The 20733-nt window shown below is 41.0% G+C and overlaps 1 protein-coding gene across 2 annotated transcripts in view; it reads left to right on the top strand.

Moving 5' to 3' along the window:
• The first annotated feature begins 3830 nt into the window (after positions 1-3830).
• LOC118928500 (plasma membrane ascorbate-dependent reductase CYBRD1) overlaps positions 3831-20733 on the top strand; it is a 48216-nt gene continuing 31313 nt past the window's right edge. Inside the window, exon 1 of one of the 2 annotated variants that reach the window (XM_057503913.1) lies at positions 3831-4344. In XM_057503913.1, coding sequence (XP_057359896.1) covers positions 4158-4344 — 187 coding nt within the window. In that variant the 5' untranslated portion in view covers positions 3831-4157. The remainder of the gene's footprint in view (positions 4345-20733) is intronic. The other variant, XM_036917796.2, reaches the window with a different exon arrangement.

Below are 20733 nucleotides of genomic sequence, written 5' to 3'. Positions count from 1 at the left end.
TACCACCTAAAGCCAACTGGAAGCACAGACAAGGAGCCTGCCAGGGCGCAAGGCCAGGTAACAAAGGCTGGAGATGGAGGGGCGAACAGTCAACCAACACACAGCCAATATTTGAAATTTAAAAAAATCCACTTACCCCACAAAGCAAACCATTATGTGCAACTTACACTTTACACTAGAATACTGGACTTCTGTATGCACCCAAAAAAAGCAAAATTAATGTGTGCAATTTCGATAGATAAATGGTGTACAGGGCACCTGTTCTTAATCTCATGATAGGCAGGGTTGGATTTCCCCTCCCCATCCCTTTACACCCTGTCTATCTCCTTACTCTGAATTCTATATCAGCAAAGGACAATAAAAATGTGTGTCAATGTGTCCATGTTTCTAGAATCACAGGCTTTAGGAAAGCTATCTTGTTCAATGCCTTGCCCCATGCCCTATCATCTGCCGCCCACCCCCTGCACCTGCTGCCACCACAACCACATGCCAGGAATCACTCTGCTAGCATTGTTGGCAGGTTGTCTAGTCTGTGTAAGTACTTGGGTGACAAATTGTTTACCATCCTGAGGAAAACTTGTATTACTGAACAACTCTGTTAAAGAAAATTTGCTAATACTAAGCCACACAGTATTAAAAATTTTCCTCTTTCACATGACAAATTTTATCAAAGCTAGGTCCTTAAAGGATGTTAAAATCAAAAACAAATGAGAGCAGCCTTGAAACTCCCCTGAGCAAAGAATACCAGTTTAATCATACAAGCAAAGCTTAATTTAGCTCATTTTGCAAGACTAGTGATTCATTGGTTTTACTTCTGTTATTTCTGAACTTTTGACTAGGACAACTTAAAAGTTGAAATTCTCTCAATTTAGCTTGCAACTTCAAGATGATTCAACAACATACTTACCATTTGGCCATGTTTCCATTCTGCTGACTTGTTTTGTTAAATGGAGTCTGAGATGTGGAATATTGTTTTTGCTGCTCCTGTGAAGCAAAATCAGTTCAAGAGTGGAATGAAGGTATTGTGTTAAGGGGTGAAGAAGTCAACTGGGGACAAGGATTAGATACTTTTAGGGAGAAGAATGGGGACACAATGACACTGTTGTTAAAGAATTACTAGGTAAAGGTCACAGAGGAAGAGAAACAGCATAGAATTAAACAGAATGTTTGCAGCACTCAGGAACCAAAAATGTCTGAAAAATAAAACTGGAAGATTCAGTGAGTTTCTGTTTATTCCTATGGGTCTACTCTCACCCTTCATTCTGCTGTATTCTGGGAAGCTGACTTATGTAAGTACTACCTTCTAGATTCTGATTAGGTTCAGCCATTTGAGACCCTAGGCAGGAGATTGGATAGGAGTTGAGGGTAAGGCTAGAACATTCATCCCCAACTCCCATTTTTCCTCCCTGTGAGTTCCTGCAGGCTGGCTGCATCCCTGAACTCAAGCCCACAGCCCCAGTCAGACTGCCCTCTCCACACAGTCTCTGTCTCTGTCTCTGTCTCTCTCTCTCTCTGGATTCCAGGAACCCGCTCCCCTTCAGGCCTGAGCAGTGCAAAACCTTTGTGGTTTCCCACACCCTGCCCACAATTTTGTAAACAGTCCTGTTCATTATTAAATTGCTCAGCTGGATGTGGCATTTATTGCTTCCCAGAACCCTGACTGACACTCAGTCCCATTCATCTCCCAATAAACATTTACCGAGTTACTACTATATGCTGAGGAAATGTAAAATGATAAATTAGCCAGCTAATGTGTATTCTTCCAGAGGACAGTCTGAGGAGTGACTACAGACACAGGAACCAGATGGTCATGTCACACCGTGATGAGTGATGCAGAGAGGCACTGGGTAGGGAGGTGGGTGGGGGTGTAAAACAGGTGCATGGGCAGACTCAGGGCAGGTTTCATGGGGGAGGTGGGGTCAGGCAGATTCAGAGGCAGGAATGTGGGTAGGGAGTAGTCAGAAGCTGGGAGAGAAACTAAAGCAGATTTACATCAAGGCCAGTCAGGTATTAGCATGGAGGACTAGGCTGGGCCAAACCATAGAAAACCTTGCACTGCAAGGAGTTGTCCCCCTTTTTCATTGCTTACTCTCCCCCTCTTTCTGTCTCCACCAAGGGAAAAATAATGAATGACAAGGGTGAAGACCTCAGCCTCCTATTTTTAGCCCCCAGCCCTACTACCAGGGCTTGACACTCCTACTTCCTTGGCTTAAAACCTATCTTTTTTGTTGAAAACCACTCCCATATCCTTCCTGCACATTCTAAGGTCTTTCAAAATGGCAACAAGACAATAATAACATGATAGATTAGTCTTTGGAGCTGAGCTACAGGAGAAGGTACATGATAAATGCATTCTAGAAACTCTAACAGCCAAAGCACCGTTTTCTTTAACTACAATAGTTAACACCATGGAGTGGGTGATAATAATGTTGGAAAGAGGTAAAGGAGTGAGATTTCACTTCATCAAGGTGGAGCTTTGGTCCAAATAGGTTAAGATCCATTTTAAAAAATTGAAGTATAGTTGATATACAATCCTTTATTAGTTTCAAGTATACAATACATTGGTTCAACAGTTACCGTATTATTAAATCCTCCCCTCCACTACTGCTAGTACAGTAACTATCTGTCAACAAAGGAAGATGTTACAGAATCACTGACTATATTCTCCATGCTGTACTACTATCCCCATGACCAACCCACATTATGATTGAGAATTTTAGTGCCCCTTTATCCCCCTCAGTGTCCCCAGCCGCCCACCCCAACCCCTCCAGCATGGTAACCACCAGTCTCCTCTCAGCATCTATGAGTCTACTGTTGTTTTTTGTTCATTCTGTTTTGCTTTGTTTTTATATTCCACAAATATGTAAAATCATATGGTATTTATCTTTCTCAGTTTGCTTTATTTCACTGAGCATAATACCCTCTAGATCCATCTGTGTTGTTGCAAACGGCAGGATTTTTTAAAATAGTTGGATACTATTCCATTGTGTATATGTACCACATCTTCTTTATCCATTCATCTATTGATGGACATTTAGGTTGATTCCATATCTTGGCTATTGTCAATAATGTGGGGATAAACAGGGGTGCATGCATCTTTTCGAATTAGGGCTTTTGTTTTCTTCAGATAAATTCCTAGAAGTGGAAATACTGGGTTGAATGGTATTTCTATTTTTAGTTATTTAAAGAACCTCCATACTGCTTTCCACAGAGATTACCAATATACATTCCCACCAACAGTGTGGGAGGGTTCCCATTTCTCTACATCCTCACCAATACTTATTTCTTGTCTATTGGATATTGGTCATTCTGACTGGTGTGAGGTGGTATCTCATTGTGGCTTTGATTTGCATTTCCGTAGTGATTAGCGACGTGGCGCATCTTTACATGTGCCTCTTGGCCATCTGAATCTTTTTGGAGAAATGTCAGTTCAGGTCCTCTGCCCATTTTATAATCGGGCTTTTGGCTTTTTTAGTGTTGAGGTGTATGAACTCTATATATTTCAGATGTTAACCCATTATGGGATAAATAAGATCCTTTTTTTTTTTTTTTTTTTTAATCGCACTGTTTAAGGTAAGTCCAGAGCCCAGGAGGTGTCTGACTTTCCTCTCTCAAAGTGCAAACTCCAAGTACCTTCCTGGCCAAGCCCACACCGTGCCACCGGTTCCTCCTTGGCGTCAAAGACAGCCACTTCCCTAGGGCGGAGCTCAGGAGGCTTCTTTAACCAAAATTATACACACAACTCCACCCTCTCTTCTGTTAACCGCAAGTGCGCACCACTACTTTCTCAGTCTCTCCACAAAGAAGGAAGGGGTAAGGAAAGAGCTAAAAGAAAGTGGCGGGCATAGAATCCTCCGAGCTCTCGGTCTGACAACAAACTGGATCGGTTACTCGAGCTCCTGCAAGCTGGGATGCTGAGCCAGGGGGCGCCTGCCGCGCAGCCCCAGCTCTTGGCCGCCACGAGACGCTGGGTGGGGCGGGTTTCTGAGTGAAGGCCAGCCGCCCACCGCCTGGAGGCCCGAAGTCCGCGGCTGGCCGGCGAGAAAGCCCCTCCTCCCGGGCGGAGACAGCTCCGGGAAATCGACGCCCGCGTTTGCCGCGGGGCCAGCGCCGAGTTCTGCTGCCTGCGCGGCGCGGGTTTTGGGACTCTGATCGCCATGGACGGCTACAAGGGCTTCTTGGGGCTGCTGGTGTCGGCGCTGCTCGTCGGCTTTCTGTCGGTGCTCTTCACCCTCATCTGGGTCCTCCACTACCGAGAGGGTCTCGGCTGGGACGGGTCCGCGCTCGAGTTTAACTGGCACCCAGTGCTCGTGGTCACCGGCCTCGTCTTCATCCAGGGCATCGGTACTGGGCACTGCCTGGGCGGCAGCGGGGATGGAGGCGCGGGCCTGGGGGTCCCCGACCGAGTCCCAACTGGCCGAGGGCGGAGGGCGGCGGGGGAGCCCGGTGCGGGGCGCGCCCCGGAGCCGAGTCGGCGGGAGAGGCTGGGTGGCTACGGCCGGTCAGAGTGGGGCTCGGGCCGAGGGGCGCGGGAGCGGGAGCGCGGCGCTGGGGCCCGGCACGCCGGGCGGGCCCCGCTCGGTTAACTCTTTGCTGCGAGTGGCCGGGACGCGCTGGTGGCGCCAAGCAACTCCGGGGCGGAGCAGCGATGCCAGAGTCCGTGGGGCCCTGCGACCTACTGGTCCCGGACAATCGCCCCCTGTGAGTCGAGCCTGCCCAAGCAGGGACGTGGGGACGCTCCGCGGGCGAGGCCTTCTGCTGAGCTCGCTTCGAGGCTGCAGTTTAGGAGGGGAAGGCTAAGGGGGAGAACGGTGCGGCGACGGTCCGCCGCGTCTGGTCTCAGCCCTGAGTAAAGGGGCCAATCAGCAGGTAGCCGGGTGACTGAAGCGTCAGCCCGAGTGTCACTCCTAGAGCGTTAAGCTCAGTCGAGCCCGGGAAGCTGCCAGGACTCCAAAGGATTTTGGCTGCCCTGCCTGGTCACTGCACAGTCCGGAGGCCAGCTGGTTTCTGTGGTCGCCTCCTGGCCAAAGTTCCCCGCGGGGCTTCCTGTTGGGTGCTGGCCCGGGAGTCTGCCGGAGATGCCCGCAGGGGGCCCGTGGCTGCCTGGCTCCGAGAGGAGCCTCTTTTGGGGTCCCCCCTGGGGTTTGCTCCGTTTGCCCTCGCCCAGGGTGAGCCAGGGCCGGCTGCCATCGCGGGACGCGGCTGGCCTGGAGGGAGGGCTCAGTCAGTGGCACGTTTTCTGTTTTCATTTTTTTGAGATAGAATTGACAGGTAACATTATATGTTTCAGGTGTGTAACATGATATATATATCATTTATATATATAAATGGGCACCACAGTAAGTCAACATCCATCACCTGACAGTTCTAATTATTTTTCTTGTGATGAGACTTAGAACTACTCTCTTAGCAACGTTAAAATTTGCAATACAGAATTATTAACTGTAGTCACCATGCTGTACAGTATGTCACTTGGGCTGATTTATAACTGGAAGTTTGTACCTACTGACCAGCTTCGCCCATTTCGCACTCCCCCCAACCACCAATCAACAGCAGTTTTTATTGTCGTTGAGTAGTATCGTTCACAGTGTTTCGACCGTTTCCTTCCACCCGTTCAGCTGGAGGAACCTCTAGCTAGTGCTGCAAGCGCCATTTATTTGTAATCATTTTCCAAAAATTGAAGGCAGCGCCTTAGCAGAAACTATTTAGAAAAAGGTAGAAAGTGGTAGACTGATGTTATGTCACAGAAGATAATGAGCAGGAGTGGAAGGGTGTCGGAGGAAGTGCCCACCAGCTGAAACCTCTAGCTTTGCCCTCTGAGCAGTTGCCTTTTGTCCACCACTATTAAAGTCTCTGCAGACAAACAACCAACAAAAAAGCGCTGACTTCATTGCTAAAGGGAAGGATTTTTGTTTCCTTCTATTTTTAAAAAAGGAATTTTTTGTTTGCGTTTAAAACTTGTGCTGCTGCAGCCTTTCACCCCATCTCCCACGCTGGCAAAAGAGGTTACTAATGCTTAGCCACTGTTGGGAGGTTTTGCTGGGTTGTGATAGCGGTGTGAGTACCATTGGCCAAGTCAGTCCGTTACATAAGCCCCAGTTATTTTGCCACTAAACTAAGTGAGCAAAACATACTCATGTTCTGAAGTCGTCAGAAGCACTGTTTCCTTCATGGTGGAGCCCTTTAGATTGCCCAGAGCTGTCAACACCTTCTGTTTGCTCAATTTGTTAGGAATAGAACAGTCTTTTCACCTCTTCCAACCAACTCTTCAGAGCAGTTACAAATACCAGGAAACCTTCAGAGGTTCTGCAATATCTTCTCAGAATTGAGGGTAAGGGAAACATGGGTGATACTAGTGGTCGCCTGACTTACACAGAGGAAACAGACACAAAACTCGAGCTAACATTCCTTACGTGCTTTCTGTGTGCCGCCAAAGTGCATTATTTCACAGATGCATAAGAGTAAACAGGCTTGGACAGTTAAATTGCCCACAGAAGCAGTGTGTTTTCAGTGGCCTTATTTTCAAGGTTATTTCTCTGCTTTTATGGCAATATCCTTATTTTATGCAAAATATTCTTTTCAGAGAAGCAAATAGCTTCATCTAACACACTTTGATACTCTTCGTTCATGTTAGAGTTGATTGTTCTCTTAAAAGGATTTCTAATTTCTCTAAACTTTGAACTTAAATCTTTATATTCATTTTTGGGCAAAAATGTGTAAATGGATATTTTGGAAATTCTCATCTGCTGCTTTTATGAAAAAGCCTTGTTTTCTTTAAGCTTAGTTACTATTTGCATTCGTTTTGGAATATTTGTCTTGTCAGCATTACCCATCTTGTTTTCCTTTTGGATTCCACAATTGCAAAGCACTTTGAACAGAGAATATATTTAATTGACATGAACATAAACTTTTTCATACATATAGGCACATGAATAGTACTCCTGAATTCTTACAAATCTTGGCCTGCCCAACCTCCTCATATTCAGCAGTAGGAAGATTCCTGTGGAAGGACTTGGGGTAGTTGACTTTATAGGCCAGGAAGGAATCATGTATTATAGTCTAGGTATGTTATACCAGGCTTTTTTACTCTGTGTAATCAAGTGCTTCAGGGAGGTAATTTTTAGGATATGCTGTTTCAGATTTATAATAATGAACATGATATAATTGATGTAATTACTCTAAACATAAAATGCTTTACAAATGCAGTCAATATATAAGCATGCACACACACACACACACAGTCTGAATGTATTTTGGAAAATATATCTATCCTAAAATCAAGTATAACAGACTATAGGTTGTTTAAAACTGAAATAAAGAAGTTAACTAGTAGGAAATCTAGTGAACATGAATGATGAAGAGTTTAAAAGAGAACTTTAGAAGAGGCTTTCTGCTTCTTTAAAAGGAATGTTTCCTGTGAAATAAGTATACTGTCAGGAAATCAGAGAAACACACCTTGAAAAGATGGCTGCAGAGAAGACTGGAATGAATAAATGCTCTCAAAGTGGCAGTTGACCTTTTAAAAGGGTCAGGAAGGTAGAATGTATTGTTTAGTAAAAGGCAGAAATTTCAGGTATAAATGTAGTGAAAAGAAGCCTCAGCAATTCTATACTCCTTATTTTTCCACATGTAGAACTCCTACTGTAGAAACTGAAGGAAGAGAAATTGAATACTATAATGATCTCAAGCTGGTTTTTGTGAAGTAATATAACTACATTTAAGTAAGATTAGAAGACTAACAAAAAGAAATTAAGAGCAATTCTCAAAAGGCTGTTGGGATCACCTATTAATGTATCTATAGGTGACCAAAATTTCAAGACCACATAAATATATTAGAAAAGCCTCTTGTGGTAAAACCTGGCAAAGAAGATAACCGAGAAAGTGCCCCAGATTCCTACTCCAAAACCAGCCTTAGGGATACCATTGATAATAAAACCAATCAAATCAATCTTAAGGAAACAAGGGTTTTCACAAAGCAGAAAGACATTTTTGAGGCGAGCAAAGCACATTTTTGTTTTAAGTAAGTGCATGTAGATCTTTTTGTAATGTAACTAGTAAAAATGTTTTAGATATTATTTTTCTCACTGTTTTATCCTCAGCACCTAGAATAACACCTAGAGCTGGCATATAGTAGGCAATAAATAGTGAATTAATGATTATTTCTGTACCATCATGAAAACATTAATAACAAAAAGCAATTTTATAGCCACTGATTTGTGATGATAAAAGCATCCAAAGGGAAACTGCCTTACCTGCCTTTCCAGTACTTCTCCTGTTTAGCCAGTTTGGAAGCACTGGTTTGGTCAACCTCAGGGAAGAATGGGCATCATTATATTGGAAATGCATCTTTATTCTAAAGGCTGCAAGCTCATTAGAATAGTACTAAGTACTAACTGTGTGTCCTCTTGCCTGCCTAAGGACATCACTTCATAAATTCTCCCTTTTTCCTTCTACCTCGTAAGTTTCTTCCCCTTGGGATTATTTCCAACATGTTGTAATTTCTGTCATCTTAAAAGCAACTACACTCTTGATCCATATTACCCCTTCAGCCAGCTCAATTCTCTGCTTGCCTTACTACAGAATTTTTGAAATTTTCACCAATACCTTCAGTCTCCAATTCCTCTCCTGTTCTCTCTTGAACCATTCTCTCCATTCAGGCTTTCACTCCACTGCTCCTCCAAAACTGTGCTTAACATAGGAACCAGCGGCCTCCACATTGCTAATAACAGTGGTCAATTCTTAGTCCTCATCTTGCTTGACCAGAGAGCAGTATTTGGCATACCTGACCCCCTACTCCTTGGGATGCTTCCTTCCCTTGGCACCCAGAGTGCCCAGCTCTGTCGGCTCCTTTCCCTCCTCTGGCTACTCCCTCCATCAGTGTCTTGCTGGTTCCCCCTCATCACCCAAATGCTTAAGGTTAGAGCTCCTGAGGCTCAGTCCTGTTTAACCAGTTCTTTCTCCTTTCTTGATAGACTTATGCCTGTGGTGATCTCACCCAGTCTTGTAACTTCAAACACTGTCTATTGTCACTGAGTCCTCCTGTTATTTATGCCTTCAGCCTAGACCTTTCCCCTGAAGTCTAGACTCAAATATCCATCTGTCTACTCACACTTTCTACTTGGATGTCAAATGGACATGTCCAAATCTCAATTCTCGATCTCCTGCACACCCCCAAAACTACTGCTCACATAGGCCTCCCCATCTCAGGAAATGGCCACTTCATTCTTCTGGACACTCACACGAAAACTAGGCAGTCCTCCTTGATTCTTCTTCTTTTTCCGTACTTTTCATTAAATCCATCAGAAAATCATATAGAATCCAAATTCAAAATATAGTATTATGCAAATTCTGGCCACTATTTTATTTATTCATTAATTGTCTAGACCACACTAGACCACCAAGATCACACTGGGCACTAGCCTTCTCAGAAGGATGGAGGATGAGAACCAGAACTTGTTGGCAGGGCAGCATCAGGCATTCCTTGTCAGCAGACATCCTTGTAGCCATGGTCCATGGAGCAGCCATATGTCCCTCCATAAATTGTCCTCTCCCCAGTTGACAGCTCAGGCACCAGGAGATGAGATCTGCATTGGTGAGATCAGGGCTTAAAGTCCCCACATCCTACAGGAGCCTGTATCTCTTATAACACTATGTAGACCTGGTTTCCAGTGTCCCTGAAATGAATATATAGTTAGTTGAACAGTGGCCCCCAAAAAGATATGTTCAAGTCCTAATCTCACAGACATGTGAATATGACTAGCATCTTTGCAGATGTAACTAAGTTTGGGATCTCAAGATGAGATCATCCTGGATTTAAAAGGGGCACTAAATCTTATGACTGGTATCCTTATGAGAGAGAAGAGAAGGAGATTTGAGACACAGACCACAAAAGGGAAGGCCATGAGAAGGTGGAGACAGAGATTGGAGTGATATGTCTTAAGCTAAGAAACACCAAGAATTTCTGGCAGCTACCAGAAGCTAGGACACAGGTATGAATGGATTCTCCCTCACAGCCTCCAGAAAGAACCAGTCCTACCAAGACCTTGATTTTGGACTTCTGGCCTCCAGAATTGTGAGATAATACATTTATGTTGCTTAAACCATTCAGGTTTTGGAAATTTGTTATGGTCACCCTAGGAAACCCATAAAGGATGTAATAGTTACCCTGCACTCCAGGAAGCCAAAAATATGTCATGCTTATCAGGAATTTATTTTTTCATTGTTGCTTCCAGTCCAGTCACAGTTTACCAATCTGGGTCATTTTCATTATAAGCAATGTTGCCTAATAACATTGATGGCAAACTACTTTATCTGTGTACTAGGACAGTTAAAGCTCAGATCCTTATGCAGCAGAGTATAGGTGTATGCATTCTTTAAGAGGTAGGAACTGTAGAGTATTATAGAATGCCTACCCCTCCTTAGCTCCAACAGATTGTGGCTCTTTGGGGATGCCAGCCCAAAGTGGCCAGAGTTTCCCATTATCCAAACAAGGCAAGATATTAAAAACTGATTCAGTCTAAAAATAAACAAGCCACAACTCCCCGCCGCCAAATGTTGTGTTGACCAAACACAACACATCAGTGGACCAAATCCAGTTTATAAATGACGTCCATGGGAGTTTTCTGTCCTGATTTTGTGGGGTTTTAAACTTTTCTTTTAAAAAGTAAAATGATCCTCCCTTTTAAATAAGATTGACCTGTGGAGCATAAGAACAAAGCAAAAACTAAAGGAACAAAACAGCAGCAGACTCACAAACCCAAGAATGGACTAACAGTTACCAAAGGGAAAGGGACTGAGGAGGGGGGGTGGGAAGGGAGGGAGAAGGAGAATAAGGGGCATTAGGATTAGCACACAGATTGTAGGGGTGGGGCATGGGGGAGTCAGTGTAGCACAAAGAAGACAAGTAGTGACTCTATAGCATCTTACTACGCTGACAGACAGAGACTGCAATGGGGGTATGTGGTGGGGACTTGATAATGGGGGAAGTCTAGTAACCACAGTGTTGCTCATGTAATTGTATATTAATGATACCAAAATAAAAATTAAAAAAGAAAAATAGACCGGAAATATTTGTTGTAACTTTTTTCTTTCTCTAGAAACTTTCTTAAAAGGTAGAAATAAGCTTTGACATGACTGTACAGACTTTGGCTGTGCTTTTCTAAGTTTGTTCATTCATCATCAGACTTTGGCTGTACTTTTCTAAGTTTGTTCATTCATTCATTCAATTCCTTCATGTATTATGTATTAAATTAGTATTCACTTATTAAGCACCTACTGCATTCCAGACACTGTGCAAAACAAATGAGTACAATGTAGTCCTGTACACAATCTGTTCCTATTTGAGTTTGCTAGAACTGAATTATGGTTTTCTAAGTATTTAGAGCAGCCTAGTACTGGAAGTTCAACTCCTAATTTTAGAGATCAAATGACTGACCAAGGTCAGAGAACCAGGTGATATCAGAGCCGGTACTAGTTCTAATCTGTCATGATACTGATATGAGGTATAAGAGAATATAGCTGATATTTCTAATAATGCAATTTCTGGATATTTGTAAATGTCTAGCCAATTAATTGAATTTTTCTTTTTTCTTACATTGTACCATTGTGAGGATTTCAGTCACTTCAAAGACATGCTTCTAGTGCTAAGATGCTAAAACAAATCTTCCAAATCACTTCCTTCATTTTGATACTCCAAAGGGTTTCAGTTTCATGATATTCATGCTATGAGACAGTTTCAATACACAGGCATGTTTCAAAGCTCAGATTCTCTTTGATAGCCACTGCAGGACTCTTTTCAAGAAGTTTATTTAAAGAGAGTGCTCTGCCATTATATTTAAACTTTAGGTCCTTTAGATAGACTCTGGTAGATTCTTGTGTACACAGGAGAATGAGGTGTTGATTTTGACAGTTGTGCTCTGAGGTCTTCTATCAAGGAAGTCTGAATAACTCTTTATTCAAGAAGTTAAGAAAAATATAATGGGCCTACCATATTTAAGTAGAATTTATAAGTGTTTTAAAATCCCAGTGCACTTCAAATTCAATAACTTACTCCTGTTTTATTTTGGGATTTGCTCAAGGCTTACCTAAAGCTGTTAAGTGAATCCAAGCACAGAAAACTTTTTTTCTTTTACGTTTTTACTTACGTGAAAGAACCATTTACTCCTACATGAGCCAACATTTGGGTCAACAGTACAAAAATGTCTTGAGTTTGATTTGAGCATTCTAGAAGAGGATCTGCTCATTTGCTGGGGAATACTGAAGGAATTACTGTACCTTATTAATATTTATTTATTCAACACATACTTACTGAACTCCTACTACATGCGAGGCTCTGTGCTAAATGCTGGGATGTGACAGTGAACAAGATAGACATGCTCCTAAGATTTAAATTATTATTAATTAAATTATGTTCACAAGATTTAAACATAGAAGAACTAGACCCAGATTTTTTCTCTTGTTGAGGATGTTCTCTCCCAAGTGTCCCTCTCCCTGCATACATTTTGACAAATTCTAAGTTGGCATTGCCTGCTATAAGACAAACCTGTGTAACTAGCTAGTATTGTAATGATATATGGATGAAAAGCTGATGTTAAACCAAAGGTACCATGTGAGAGAATACTTATTTTCACATAATCCTGAATTGTTATGCAGCTAAGAGCTGATAAATTTTCTAATAATTCACTTCAAGTTACTACAATTTCCCCTTCATTGTCCAAAGAATAATTATACATGGGTATTTTCCTAATTCCCTTTGTTCCTTCCTTCCTTTCTTTTTAAGTATGCCACAATAGCATGTTCCTCTGCCAGTGATTTTTCTTCTAAAAAGATTTAAAACGTATTTCTCACATATGTATGTTCATGTTTCCTTTCATTTTCTGAGGGAAAATAGTCTTGCCAACTAGGGCCTCTCACAGAAAACCTTTGTTTTAGTCACAGGTAGTTGTTTGATACTGTTTCCCCTCCTTATGAGCTTATGAGACCTTTTTCTTCCTTCTCACTGAACCTCAGGAATGGTGTGTAGGTTAGTGCCAAGCCAGAGAAGCAAGAAATATTTAAATTTCACTCTCCAGGCAGTTTTTAAACCTGTTGAGAATAGCTTCTTGTTTACAAAACGTGGTTTGGTTTGTCAAGGCTGCCCTTTTCTCCTGTAGTCTACCATATTTTGGTTATTTACACATTTCTAGAGACATGTAAACACCTTATGCAAACACACCATTTTGCAGTTATCCTTTATTTATCCAGAGAGCATTTTGAAGTATACTCAACATCCAGCGGAACTTGTATTTAGCCAGGGTAGGGACTGGAAACTCCATGCCTCACTCATGTGAGAGCCCCTCACGTTTCCACCAGCTGTCTACTAAGTAGTTGAGACCAACGGGCTGTTGGGTTTGCAAACTTACAAAAATGCTGTTTTAACTTTAAAACTATTATGAACTCTTTGAACTATACAGAAAATAATATAGCATCCCCATGTATTCACCACCCAAATTTAACAGATGTTAAGATTTTTGCCGACATAAACATTTGTAAACTAGAACTTAAAGTTAGTAGGAATAAAAAATAATTCAGGATGATGGAGGGGAGAGACTGGAGGTGGGCACCCCAACGTCAGCAAGAAACTAGAAGAGGAGACAGAAAACCTCTAAACTAGATCCAGGAATAAAAAGCCATACTTGTCTGGGCCCATGGGTCAGAGGCAAGCACCTTTCTTGCTGCAGAAGCCCCTAAGGGTTTTCTTTTCTTTTCATTTTTTTTTTCACTTTGGTATCATTAATATACAATCACATGAGCAACATTGTGGTTACTAGATTCCCCCCATTCTCAAGTCCCCACCACATACCCCATTACAGTCACCGTCCATTAGCATAGTAAGATGCTATAGAGTCACTACTTGTCCTAAGGGTTTTCTTACAGTAATAGGACAATATGTCATATTGACAACCCCAGATCATGAGTTAAAGATTAGACTGTGTTTCTTTCATGCTCCTACTGGAGAAGGAGAGCTAGTGTGCAGCCAACTTGGAAAGCATCTGAGTAAACAAGAAACGTTTAAAAACCAGGTTTTGACACTCAAAGGGGGTAAATTTCAGTTTCATGGAAAATGTGACATATTTCTCTGTGATGCCTATAGTATTGGGAAGAGTAAAAATTCTTCACTGGGAGCACAACTGTCTTTAAATTTTTTGCAACATTTTTTATGTAAACTTTTTATTAGAGAACCACATAAGTGCAGAAAGTACGAACCTAAGAGATACGTGTTTACATAGCACAAATACCTTCCTGTATCCAGATCGTGAAACAACATTCCGGGCACCCAAGAATTCTCCTGATGGTCCTTGTACTTGCTCTCCCCCATGGTAACTACCCCAGACTTCCAACATCAGAGAGGAGTTCTGATTTGGAAAATATTTTATGTAGTATCCAGATTAAGGAGAAAAAGATATTTTGATTTATTGTTCATAATTTGCTTTTCAAGAAAACACCCTGAGTATTTCCTTTTCATATGTAGATGTTCAAATTCCCTCATCTAAAATTCTTTCCCTGGGGTGGGGCTTGGAAAATATGATGCTGATGATGACAACAATAATATTAATTTTAAAACGCTAACTGAGACTGAGCAAGCTACTTAATGTTAGGAGCTCCTCTTCTGTGTAATGGGAACAGTAATCATACCTCCCTCACTGGGTCGAGGTGACAATTGTTAATGTAAACATGTAAAGCACTTGACATGCTACCCCTTCCAGCAAACACTCAGTTGTGTATGTGTGTGTGATAATGCTCAACCAGGAGAGGGGGAAATGTATTTCTAGGTTTTCATACACTGCACATTTAAAAATTTTTGATATCATTAATAAACAATTACTTGAACAACATTATGCTTACTAGACTCCCCCTATAATCAAGTCCCCACCACATACCCCATTAGAGTCACCGTCCATCAATGCAGAAAGATGCTACACAATCATTACTTGCCTTCTCTATACACTGCCTTACCCATATCATCCACCCCTGCCACCACTACACTATGTGTGCTAATTGTAATGCCCCTTTTCCCCCTTTATTCTTCCCTTCCTACCCATCCTCTCCAGTCCCTTTCCCTTTGGTAACTGTTAGTCCATTCTTGGGTTCTGTGTGTCTGCTGCTGTTTTGTTCCTTCAGTTTTGCCTTTGTTCTTATACTCCACAGATGAGTGAAATCATTTGGCACTTGTCTTTCTCCACCTGGCTTATTTCACTGAGCATAATACCCTCTAGCTCCAACCATGTTGTTGCAAATGGTAGGATTTGTTTTCCTCTTGTGGCTGAATAATATTCCATTGTGTATATGTACCACATCTTCGTTATCCATTCATCTACTGATGGACACTTAGGTTGCTTCCATTTCTTGGCTATAGTAAATAGTGCTGTGATAAACATAGGGGTGCATATGTCTTTTCCAAACTGGGCTCCTGCATTCTTAGGGTAAATTCCTAGGAGTGGAATTCCTGGGTCAAATGGTGATTCTATTTTGAGTTTTTTGAGGAACCTCCATATTCTTTCCACAATGGTTGAACTAGTTTACATTCCCACCAGCATTGTAGCAGGGATCACCTTTCTCCACATCCTCCCCAACATTTGTTGCTGTTTGTCTTTTGGATGTTGGCCATCCTAACTGGTATGAGGTGATATCTCATTGTGGTTTTAATTTGCATTTCTCTGATGATCAGCAACATGAAGCATCTTTTCATGTGCCTGTTGGCCATTTGAATTTCTTCTTTGGAGAATTGTCTATTCAGCTCCTCTACCCATTTTTTAATTGGCTTATTTGCTTTTTGTTTCTTGAGGTGTGTGAGTTCTTTATATAATTTGGATGTCAACCCCTTATCGGATATATCATTTATGAATATATTCTCCCATACTGTAGGATGTCTTTTTGTTCTATTGATTGTGTTCTTTGCTGTACAGAAGCTTTTCAGCTTGATATAGTCCCCCTTGTTCATTTTTGCTTTTATTTCCCTTGCCCAGGGAGATATATTCATGAAGAAGTTGCTCATGTTTATGTCCAAGAGATTTTTGTCTATATTTTTTCTAAGAGTTTTATGGTTTCATGACTTACATTCAAGTCTTTGATCCATTTTGAGTTTACTTTTGTGTATGGGGTTAGACAATGATCCAGTTTCATTCTCTTACGTGTAGCTGTCCAGTTTTGCCAAAACCAACTGCTGAAGAGGCTGTCATTTCTCCATTGTATATCCATGGCTCCTTTATCATATATTAATTGACCATATGTGCTTGGGTTTATATCAGGGCTCTCTAGTCTGTTCCATGGTCTATGGGTCTGTTCTTGTGCCAGTACCAAGTTGTCTTGACTACTGTGGCTTTGTAGTAGAGCTTGAAGTCATGGAACATAATTCCCTCTGCTTTATTCTTCCTTCTCAGGATTCCTTTGACTATTTGGGGTCTTTAGTCATTCCATATGAATTTTAGAACTATTTGCTCTAGTTCATTGAAGAATGTGGTTGGTATTTTGGTAGGAATTGCATTGAATCTGTAGATTGCTTTAAGCAGGATGCCATTTTGACAATATTAATTCTTCCTAGCCAAGAGCATGGGATGAGTTTCCATTTGTTAGTGTCCTCTTTAATTTCTCTTAAGAGTATCTTGTAATTCTCAGGGTATAGGTCTTTCACTTCCTTGGTTAGGTTTATTCCTAAGTATTTTATTCTTTTTGATGCAATTGTGAATGCAATTGTTATCCTGATTTCTCTTTCTGCTAGCTCATCATTAGTGTATATAGGGATGCAACAGATTTCTGTGTATTAACTTTGTATCCTACAACTTTGCTGAATTCAGATATTAGATCTAGTAGCTTTGGAGTGGATTTCTTAGGGTTTTTTATGTACAATATCATGTCATCTGCAAACAGGGACAATTTAACTTCTTCCTTGCCAATCTGGATGCCTTTTATTTCTTTGTGTTGTCTGATTGCTGTGGGTAGGACCTCCAGAACAATGTTGAATAAAAGTGGGGAGAGTGGGCATTCTTGTCTTGTTCCCGATCTCAGAGGAAAAGTTTTCAGCTTCTCACTGTTAAGTATAATGTTGGCTGTGGGTTTGTCATATATGGCCTCTTATACCCTCTATACCCATTTTGTTGAGAGTTTTTATCATGAATCGATGTTGAATTTTGTCAATGCTTTATCAGAATCTATGGAGATGATCATGTGGTTTTTGTCCTTTTTTTTGTTGATGTGGTGTGTTGGGACCCCATCTCGCTCAGCCCTGGGGATAACAGGCTGGTCCTTCTTGTTGCTGAAGAGCAACAGTGGTAGATGATGTTGATGGATTTTCAAATGTACCATCCTTGCATCCTTGGGATGAATCCCACTTGATCATGATGGATGATCTTTTTGATGTATTTTTGAATCGGTTTGCTAATATTTTGATGTATTTTTTAATCAGTTTGCTAATATTTTTGCATCTATGTTCATCAGGGATATTGGTCTATAATTTTCTTTTATTGTGGTGTCTTTCCCTGGTTTTGATATTAGAGTGATGTTGGTCTCGTAGAATTAGTTTGGGAGTATTCTCTCCTCTTCTACTTTTTGGTAACTTTAAAAAGGATGGGTATTAGGTATTTACTAAATGTTTGATAAAATTCAGCAGTGAAACCATCCGATACAGGAGTTTTGTTCTTAGGTAGTTTTTTGATTACGAGTTCAATTTCATTGCTGGTAATTGTTCTGTTCAGATTTTCTGTTTCTTCCTGGGTCAGGCTTGGAAGGTTGTAGTTTTCTAGAAAGTTAATTTCTTCTAGGTTATCCAGTTTGTTAGCATATAATTTTTCTTAGTATTCTCTCATAATTCATTGTATTTCTGTGTATCACTGTGTCCATAGAGATTTTTCCTTTCTCATTTCTGAATCTGTTGATATGTGTGGCCTCTCTTTGTTTCTTGATAAGTCTGGCTAGGGGTTTATCTATTTTGTTTATTTTCTGAAATAACCAGCTCCTGCTTTCATTGATTTTTCTCTATTTTATTCTTCTCAATTTTATTTATTTCTCCTTTAATCTTTATTATGTCCCTCCTTCTACTAACTTTGGGCCTTATTTGTTCTTCCTTTTCTAGCTTCATTAATTGTGAGTTTAGACTGTCCATTTGGGATTATTCTTCTTTCCTGAGGTAGGCCTGTATTGCAATATATTTCCCTCTTAGCACTGCCTTGGCTGCATCCCACAGATTTCGTGGTGTTGAATTACTGTTGGCATTGTCTCTGTATATTGCTTGATCCCTGTTTTTATTTGGTCATTCATCCATTGATTATTTAGGAGCATGTTATTAAGCCTCTATATGTTTGTGGACTTTTTAAATTTTCTTTTCTTCTTTTTAAAAAAAAATTTATTAAGGTATTGTTGATATACACTCTTATGAAGATTTCACATGAAAACACAATGTGGTTACTGCATTCACCCATATTATCAAGTCCCCACCATACCCCAATGCAGTCACTGTCCACCAGGGCACCAAGATGTTACAGATCCACTGTGTGTCTTCTCTGTGCTACATTGTTCTCCCTGTGATCTGCCACACCTTGTGTACTAAACAAAATACCCCTCAATCCCCTTTTCCCTTCCTCCCCACCCGCCCTCCCACACCCCTCCACTTTGGTAACCACTAGTTCATTCTTGGCGTCTCTGAGCCTGCTGCTATTGTGTTCCTTCAGTTTTGCTTCATTGTTATACTCAACAAATGAGGGATATCATTTGGCATTTGTCTTTCTCTGCCTGGCTTATTTCACTGAGCATAAGGTCCTCCAGCTCCATCCATGTTGTTGCAAATGGTAGAATTTGTTTCTTTCTTATGGCCGAATAGTGTTCCATTGTGCATATGTACCACATCTTCGTTATCCATTCATCTACTGATGGACACTTAGATTGCTTCCATATCTTGGCTATTGTAAAAATGTGCTGTGCTAAACATAGGGGTGCATATGTCTTTTTGAATCTGAGAAGTTGTATTCTTTGGGTAAATTCCAAGGAGTGGGATTCCCAGGTCAAATGGTATTTCTATATTTAGTTTTTTAAGGAAGCTCCATATTGCTTTCCACAATGGTTGAACTAGCTTACATTCCCACCAGTGCAGGAAGGTTCTGCTTTCTCCACATTCTCATCACCATTTGTTGTTCTTAAGTCTTTTCTATGCTGGCCGTCCTTACCGGTGTGAGGAGATAACTCATTGTGGTTTTAATTTGCATTTCCCTGATGATTCATGGAGTGATGTGGAGCATCTTTTCATGTGTCTGTTGACCATCTGAATTTCTTCTTTGGAGAATTGTATCTTCATATCCTCTGCCCATTTGTTAATCGGGTTATTTGCTTTTTGGGTGTTGAGATGTGTAAGTTCTTTATATATTTTGGATGTTAGCCCCTTCTTGGATATATCATTTACAAATATATTCTCCCATACTGTAGAATGCCTTTTTGTTCTGTTGATGGTGTCCTTTGCCATACAGAAATTTTTTAGTTTGATGTAGTCCCATGAGTTCATTTTTGTTTTTGTTTCCCTTGCTCGAGGAGATGCGTTCAGGAAGAAGTTGCTCATGCTTATATTCAGGAGATGTTTGCCTATGTTGTCTTCTAAGAGTTTTATGGTTTCATGACTTACATTCAAGTCTTTAATCCATTTCAAGTTCACTTGTGTGTATGGGGTTAAACAATAGCCCAGTTTCATTCTCTTGCATGTAGCTGTCCAGTTTTGCCAACACTACCTGCTGAAGAGGCTGTCATTTCCCCATTGTATATCCATGGCTCCTTTATCATATATTACCTGACCATATATGGTTGGGTTTATATCAGGGCTCTCTAGTCTGTTCCATTGGTCTATGGATCTGTTCTTGTGCCACTACCAAATTGTCTTGATTACTGCGGCTTTGTAGTAGAGCTTGAAGTTGGGGAGTGTAATGCCCCCAGCTTTATTCTTCCTTCTCAGAATTGCTTTGGCTATTCGAGGTCTTTTGTGGTTCCATATGAATTTTAGAATGATTTTCTCTAGTTCGTTGAAGAATGCTGTTGGTATTTTGATAGGAATTGCATTGAATCTATAGATTGCTTTAGGCAGGATGGCCATTTTGACAATATTAATTCTTCCTACCCATGAGCATGGGATGAGTTTCCGTTTATTGGTGTCTTCTTTAATTTATCTCATGAGTATCTTGTAGTTTTCAAACTATAGGTCTTTCACATCCTTGCATAGGTTTATTCCTAGGTATTTTATTCTTCTTGATGCAACTGTGAATGGAATTGTTTTCCTGATTTCTCTCTCTGCTAGCTCATTGTTAGTGTGTAGGAATGCCACACATTTCTGTGTATCAATTTTGTATCCTGCAACTTTGCTGAATTCAGATATTAGACTTAGTAGTTCTGTAGTGGATTCTTTAGGGTTTTTTATGTACAATATCATGTCATCTGCAAACAGGGACAGTTTCTTTCCAATCTGGATGCCTTTTATTTCTTTGTGTTGTCGATTGCTGTGGCTAGGACCTCCAGTACTATGTTGAATAAAAGTGGGGAATGTGGGCATCCTTGTCTTGTGCCTGATCTTAAAGGAAAAGCTTTCAGCTTCTTTCTGTTAGGTATGATGTTGGCTGTGGGTTTGTCATATATGGCCTTTATTATGTTGAGGTTCTTGCCCTCTATACCCATTTTGTTGAGTTTTTATCATGAATGAATATTGAATTTTGTCAAATGCTTTTTCAG

The sequence above is a fragment of the Manis pentadactyla genome, chromosome 6, assembly GCF_030020395.1.
Source record: "Manis pentadactyla isolate mManPen7 chromosome 6, mManPen7.hap1, whole genome shotgun sequence".
Taxonomy (NCBI): domain Eukaryota; kingdom Metazoa; phylum Chordata; class Mammalia; order Pholidota; family Manidae; genus Manis; species Manis pentadactyla.
Note: the sequence above shows the minus strand (reverse complement) of the source record. Positions and strands in the feature narration are given on the sequence as shown.